The 7,752-nt window shown below is 50.5% G+C and overlaps 1 protein-coding gene across 2 annotated transcripts in view; it reads left to right on the top strand.

Moving 5' to 3' along the window:
* Positions 1-6,069: 6,069 nt before the first annotated feature.
* The window catches only part of BLTP3B (bridge-like lipid transfer protein family member 3B), a 55,609-nt gene continuing 53,926 nt past the window's right edge, over positions 6,070-7,752 (top strand). The window contains exon 1 of one of the 2 annotated variants that reach the window (XM_064154998.1): positions 6,070-6,286. In XM_064154998.1, coding sequence (XP_064011068.1) covers positions 6,243-6,286 — 44 coding nt within the window. In that variant the 5' untranslated portion in view covers positions 6,070-6,242. The remainder of the gene's footprint in view (positions 6,287-7,752) is intronic. The other variant, XM_064154999.1, reaches the window with a different exon arrangement.

Raw genomic sequence — 7,752 nt, 5'->3', positions numbered from 1 at the left:
GACCTGGACACAGTATTCTAGATGAGGTCTCAGGAGGGCTGAGCAGAGGCGGAGGAGAACCTCCCTAGGCTTGCTGGACACAGTTCTTCATGCACCTCAGGATACCATTGGTCATCTTGGCCACCAGGGCACATCGCTGTCCCGTGGATCACTTGCCGCCCACTAGGACTCTAAGGTACCTCTGCGTGGGTTGTGCTCTCCCGGCAGGGCACAGCGGGCGTGGGCAGGAGCCCGGCGGGGAGGGGTGTGCGGAAGGGAGGCGATTCCCTCTCCGGGGTGCATACAACCAAAGACCAGTCCCGCCCAGAGAGTGCCTTGTCCTGCGGAGAGCTGTGGGTCGTGTCAGGGTGACTCGGGGAGGTTTGGTGACCCTACTGCATGGAACACAGCACACAGGGAAGAAAAGAGATGGGTGGGGATGGCCTGATGTGAGAACCAGGCATTCAGCACATGCTTTTCCGTGTGAGAACGTCACAAAATGAAAAGGGAGACAACTCCTTAAATCCCACTGTAATTATTTTGCCGCTACTGTAAGTGTGCTCTCATTAACACGCTTCTACTGTAAAGGGCACAAGGCTCCTGCTGCTGCTGTTTGCTGGCACCGATCGGCTTTGCTTTTAGCGAAGCCAGTGTCAGATGCCACACACCTTTATAGAATCACAGAACCAGGGAACAGCCAAGGCTGGGAGGCACTTCTAGAGATCATCTGGCCTAACCTGTGGGACAGGAAGCCGAGGTGAGATGATCACAGAGTCACAGAATTGCCTAAATTGGACAAGACCTTTAAGATCATTGAGTCCAATCATTAGCCTGGCACTGCCAGGACTTCCTTTATTTACGCTTTACTTTCCATCACTAAGTGTATCTTTGTTGTTATCCAACAAAGTGCATTACAGGTTTTTTATCACAGTATCACCAAGGTTGGAAGAGACCTCACAGATCATCAAGTCCAACCCTTTACCACAGAGCTCAAGGCCAGACCATGGCACCAAGTGCCACATCCAATCCTGCCTTGAACAGCTCCAGGGATGGCGACTCCACCACCTCCCCGGGCAGCCCATTCCAGTGTCCAATGACTCTCTCAGTGAAGAACTTTCTCCTCACCTCCAGCCTAAATTTCCCCTGGCGCAGCTTGAGGCTGTGTCCTCTTGTTCTGGTGCTGGCCACCTGAGAGAAGAGAGCAACCTCCTCCTGGCCACAACCACCCCTCAGGTAGTTGTAGACAGCAATAAGGTCTCCCCTGAGCCTCCTCTTCTCCAGGCTAACCAATCCCAGCTCCCTCAGCCTCTCCTCGTAGGGCTGTGCTCAAGGCCTCTCCCCAGCCTCGTCACCCTTCTCTGGACATGCTCAAGCATCTCAATGTCCCTCCTAAACTGGGGGGCCCAGAACTGAACACAGTACTCAATTATCTGTATGTAATTGATCTTGGAATTATCAGAACTTAACAGTGTAACTGTTGCTGATTCTTTACCCTATCAAATATCAAATGTCCTTCCATGAGCCAGGGTGTTCAGCAGAATGCATGGCAATCTGATTTGAGGCCAATCCTCTTTATGTGCTCATCTTAAGGACAGCCTCTGTAATCTCTGCTCTAGTAGGGATTCTTTGGTTCTTGCAGAAAGGTCAAAGGGATTATCAAAAGCCTGTTTTTCCACTTCAGGAGTTTCTGGTTTCTTTTAAAGATCACTGTAAATGTCAGTTGTTCTTTGCCCATCGACAGGTATAGCAATAGAAAATTATGGGTTTGTAATCAAAACCCAAAATACACAAAACACAGAATTGTGACAGATCGCAGAACCATCAGATTGTTTCAGCTGGAAAATACCTCTAAGATCACAGACTCCAACCATCAAACTAAGACCACTATGGCCATTAGACCAAGATCATATCTTTCTTGAGCATCACCAGGGGCAGTGACTCCACCACCTCCCTGGGCAGCCCATTCCAATGCTTGACCACTTGTTCAGTAAAGAAATGTTTTCTGATCTCCAGCCTAAACCTCCCTGGCACAATTTCAGGCCATTGCCTCTCAGTCTGTCACCTGATACTAGGGAGAAGAGAATGACCCCTACCACTCTACATCCTCCTTTTGGGTAACTGTGGAGAGCACTGGGAGGGAAACTGCACATCCCTGGGGTTTTAGGTCTTCTACTGAACTAGCAGAATTCATGAATAGGCCCTGGGAATTACCTGTGGTAAATATAAGGCAAATTTCTTTTTTTAGGTCATTTTAGTATCCTGAATACACTGTCAAGTGGGGCTTTTTCTTGGTAAAATGAGTATCAGCTGCTCTGTGAGGGAGGGGAGCTGAGATCTGAGAAGGATACTGCAGTCAGCATGGCAGGACCTTGCCAGTCAGAGCCAGTCCCACCATCCTCAACCAGGCAGGATGGCAAACAGTGGTGGCAGGGCAGCTCAGAGCCCAGGTCATTAGGCAAGCATGAGATGATGTAGCAGGTCTGAGGCCAAGCATGTAAGTCAATCCTCAAGTCAGAGGCAAGATCAAGTTTGGTGTTATAAACAAGAGCCAAACACAGTCCAGGTATCACAAGGTAAGTCCATGGTGACCAGGCAGGTCTGAAGTCAACACAGAAAGTTGGGGGATCAGGACCCAGATCTGCAGAACCTGTGGTAATACATGTGATGATCTGCCACTACAGCTGACCCTTTTCTTTGGTGGCAGTTTCTTCTCACTGGGTGGGGAGTCATTTTGGTAAATCAATAGCAAAGAGCCTGGGTTGCAAAACCCTGCGTAGCAATGTTTCTAAGTGCAAAGTATTCAGGAAGGTAAAGCCACTCTTTCCTCTTTGTGATTATCATCTTCAGGTGACAATGACGACACTAACACAATTCTTCACAAGTGGTTGCTTTCCTCTGTTCATTGTCTCAAGTGCCTTTTTCATAAGGCAGTGGTCTGATTATCACAGACGTGCTAGCAGAAAGTTATCTGCTGGCAAACATGCAACTGTGATTCAGAGAATCAGTTCAAAGTGTTAATAAACATAGTCTGGGGATATCCTGATACTAATTTGCATCAGGCTCTAAAAAGAAGTGTCAGATGTTCTGCTGGGATCCTTACCACGTGCGCTTCTGATTACCTGGCGTGAGGAAAGCTGGCCTGTGCATTTTGCTTTGTACCTCCATTCAGTGTGCTCCAAGAGATGGGGAGAACATGAGGTCATGATTCAGAACAGCCCTGCCAGACAAGACTATTTCTGGTTTCCAATACTGAAGTCAGTGAAGAGCCTCTGAACTTTCCCTTTTCTGCCAGAGCTTGCAGGACACTTGAAAGGGAACACACAGCACGAGTCCTACTTTCCTTGCTTCTAATATTTTCTGATCCACTAGGATGGATCCCAGGCAACCAGCAACAGAACAAGGGGACACAGTCTCAAGTTGTGCCGGGGAAAGTATAGGCTGGGTGTTAGGAGGAAGTTCTTCCCAGAGAGAGTGATTGGCATTGGAATGGGCTGCCCAGGGAGGTGGTGGAGGCACCGTCCCTGGGGGCCTTCAAGAAAAGCCTGGATGAGGCACTTGGTGCCTTGGTCTAGTTGACTGGATAAGGCTGGGTGCTAGGTTGGCCTGGATGATCTTGGAGGTCTCTTCCAACCTGGTTGATTCTATGATTCTATGATTCTATGATGAGGAACATCATTTCTCCAAGCTACTGGTAGAATTTTTCTAACTGAGAAAAAATGTAACTTAAACCAGGAATAAAACTCTTAGCTTCATATACAGCTCACTTGTACTTTATAAATGCCTTTAGAGAACATAATGAGGTCAGTATCACACACCTGATTGATTTTTAAATGCATGGGAAAATCAATGGGAAAGGTTCATCTCCTGACCTAGTTTTTTTCTGTTGCTGCTGACTTAGAGGTCCTTGGGGATTTGATTCATTGCTTGTGAATTATTTATCTGTTATGTATATGAGGAGCAAAAGAAATTGTCTCTGATGTCTTTCCTCATCATCTCTAGAACATGTTATAGAGGTGGAAAGCCATCCTCCACATAGAGGTCACATCTGAAAAGGTTGTTAATTTCACAACTGTTAATGTTTTGGTTTTGGTTTTCAGTTAATACTACTGTTTAGGGCACCTGCTTACCCACCCCTGAAATTCCTCAATATACTTTTTCTGAATGAGGGAACCCCCAGAAAAGAGTTATTGGATGATCAAAACTAATACATTTATAACTAATATAACTCTGCTACAGCATGAGAAACTATTAAAATAACTTGTAGCTTTATACTTGCCACAGACACCAGGTGAAAGGCAAGCACCTGGGGAAGGAGTCTGCAGGTTTGAGTAATTGCTAAGACATTTGGAGTAAAGGAAATATGTATGTGTGTATATACATATCAATTTAATGCCATATTCTTAGACATTTCCAAGGCTAAACTGTTCATCTGGCCTTGCTCCTTTTGTGTTCTGCTGTCCTGGTTTTCAGTTGCGAGTCAAGATCAGGCCCAGGAGAAGACCTGTGGCTGTCCAGGCAGGGCTTGCTGCTTGCACTCTTCCCCCTTTCTCTGGAAGAATAGAATCATAGAATCATAGAATCATAGAATCAACCAGGTTGGAAGAGACCTCCAAGATCATCCAGTCCAACCTAGCACCCAGCCCTATCCAATCTACCAGACCATGGCACTAAGTGCCTCATCCAGTCTTTTCTTGAACACCCCCAGGGACAGTGCCTCCACCACCTCCCTGGGCAGCCCATTCCAATGCCAATCACTCTCTGTGAAGAACTTCTTCCTAACCCCCAGCCTATACCTACCCTGGCACAACTTGAGACTGTGTCCCCTTGTTCTATTGCTGGTTGCCTGGGAGAAGAGGTAGTAGGGTCAAATGTATTGCTTCTGAGGTTGTTTTCTTGCTCAACCTATCATTTTAGGGATGATTTTGGAGATCCCAGATGGGAAAAAAAAACAAAACCAAAATGAGGACTGTTTTTTATAGTTGGAAATGAATATTGAGGTATAAAAAGGATAAATGTCTTACAAATAATGCCAATGAACGACAGAAGAACTAGAACAATGGATTTTTTAATCTGAAAAACGTATCTTTCAACATTGCTGCTGTGAATGGGCTCCGCAGACCACTTGGGAAGAGCATGGAGCAGAGCTGGAGGTGGGGAGATTCAGACTGGACGTGAGGAGGAAGTTGTTGAGCATGAGAGTGGTGAGAGCCTGGAATGGGTTGCCCAGGGAGGTGGTTGAGGTCCCATGGCTGGAGGTGTTTAAGGCCAGGCTGGATGAGGCTGTGGGCAGCCTGATCTAGGGCAGGGTGTCCCTGCCCACGGCAGGGGAGTTGGAACTGGATGCTCGTTGCGGTCCCTTCCCACCCTGACTGATTCTCTGAGGTGCGGGTGATAATGCCGAGTACTAATGCACGTAGGTGGCGAAGCATTTTATCAAGAGGAATCCTTACTAAACACTAGAACCTTTCGTTCATTTTCCCGCACTAAGACGCTTTGGTGGCGCCTCTAACAGGTTTTCAACAAATACAACAACAGCTATCGGCCACTCGGGTGCGGGGGGCGAGCGGGTTGGGCGCACGGGAGTAAGGGGAAGGCGGACCCACGGCGGACACGCTCTGCAGGCGGCAGGAGGGACGGAGCCACTGGCGGGGGCGCACGGAGCCGCTGTCAGAGTTTCGGGGATGGGACAGCTGAAGAGAGAGGAAGGAAAGAAGCAGCTGGCGGAGGAGAGCGGAGATAAGGCAGGCAGGGCTCGCTGGGACAGAGGCTGAGGGCGATGAGCAGAGACAGACAGCAGCGCTGAGCGGGCGCACCGCGGCGGCTGCGGGCAGCGGGTGTCGGAGCACGGCACAGTGGTAGGCGCCCCTGCCCCTGCCCCTGCCCCTGCCCCTGCCCCTGCCCCCGCCCCCGCCCCCGCCCCTGCCCCGCCTGCCCGGCTCTGCCGCTCCGCGCGAGGGGCGGTGGCTCCGGTTCCAGCCCGCCCCGTTACCGCCCCGTTACCGCCCCGTTACCGCCCCGTTACCGCCCCGTTACCGCCCCGTTACCGCCCCGTTACCGCCCCGTTACCGCCCCGTTACCGCTCCGCCGCCCCCCGTCACTAGGCGATGCTGCAGCCAAGATGGCGGCGGGGGCCGAGCGAGCGTGAGCGGAGGCAGCGGCTCCGCTCCCGGCGGTCTCCCCAGCCCGGGCAGGGGGAAGAGGAGGGATGAGGCGCGGGCCTGGTCCCGGCTGGCTGTCGTGAGGGGCGCGGGCCAGCAGACACCATGGCGGGGATCATCAAGAAGCAGATCCTGAAGCATCTCTCCAGGTCAGTGCCGGGGGTGGCCGGCTGCTTGTGCGGGGCTGCCTGGCGGTGACAGCGGCATACATGGCCCCGAGCCCCTTCCTTGGGTACTGGGCGGCGCGGGGGGGCCCACCCGAGGCTCGGGCTCGGTCTGCCTGGCGCAGAATGGAGTCACTCAGTGAGTCACCGCCGGGCTCCGTTCGCCTCCCCACCGGGCAGACGGTGCCCGCCTCCGCAGCACGCCGCCCGGCGCGGAGCCGAACCGGGCGGGGGCAGCCCTGACGGTGGGCGGGGGCTGCCGTGGCAGCGGGCCCGAGTCTCCCGGGAGGAGACGGCGCAGCCCCGCGGCGGGGGCCGCAAACGAGGCGCCCCCAGAGCAGCGAGATGGTGTGCCAGGGGAAGCGTGGAACAGAAAGGGATAAACCCCTAAACCCCATCGTCCTTGCAAGGTGGCGGTGGGGATTTCCCGCAGAGCGATGCAATTCGCTTGCTGGCTGGGAGGGTAAAAGCTCGGCATGTGCCCTTGCCCGGTCGGGTCGCGACATCCGAGCCCTCGCACTCGCAGGTGAGGCCGGGTGACAAAAGAGAAGCGTTCCAGTGCTCGCCAAGGGGTGAGATCACCTGGACGTTTTCTGAGTGACTGAAATCCTGTCTGATATGCCTATGGGTTAAACAAAAAAAACCAAACCAACCCAGACAAAACCTCTGCGGTAAAATGTTGTAGCTGTCAATATCCTGTGCTTGAGAAGTGGAAAAACTGCAGCAAATACACAGAGTGACTGAGAGAGTTTTAAAAAGCCACACTGCATAAAGAGGATCAAAAACCTATTAGGTATTTCATCTGTCATGTTACCACAGTGTTGGTATTCTTCAGAGGTTACTTCTGTCAATTTGTTTTAAATACAGCTTCAAGTATTGGTCCTGTATTTTGTTTTTTTCCTAAACGTTTTTCTTTTGGTGTGGTGTTTCTGAGAGGTGTGCAGATAAATAGAGAAAATCAAACTCTATGAAATGGCAGATTGTCATTTGGCTAATCTGCAGGTGATGCACAAGGAAAACACAAACAGCATTCCAAATGCTTTGATATTTATCTGCTAAAGATACTGGGTAAAGCAGGAGTAGAATCATTTTTCTCCTCCACCCTCCTCATGAGTTTTGTAGCTAGAGATGCCAGTAAAGAAACCTCATATTTGCACGGAAACATCTGAGCACTGTGCAAATGGAAATGCAGTATGAAGATGTCATCAGCCTTGAGTCAGTTTCAAATCATGTGTGCATGGAATCTCTGGACTTAATGCACTGATGCAACTCACTGCTTCTACTGCTCTTAAGTTATCTGGAGAGAGAAGTCAACTCTAATCTCTGTGCTGCTGCTGCAGATCTAAAACATGTCTAGGAACTGGGCATGAGGAGCCCTTTTTGGGTCTATTTTTGTAAATAAGCATCAGCAAGGATTAGAATTAAATACTTCTTAATGCTGCTAAATAGGT

Source organism: Pogoniulus pusillus, chromosome 15, assembly GCF_015220805.1.
Source record: "Pogoniulus pusillus isolate bPogPus1 chromosome 15, bPogPus1.pri, whole genome shotgun sequence".
Classification (NCBI taxonomy): domain Eukaryota; kingdom Metazoa; phylum Chordata; class Aves; order Piciformes; family Lybiidae; genus Pogoniulus; species Pogoniulus pusillus.
The sequence above is the reverse complement of the archived record's forward strand: the minus strand, read 5'-3'. Positions and strand labels throughout refer to the sequence as shown.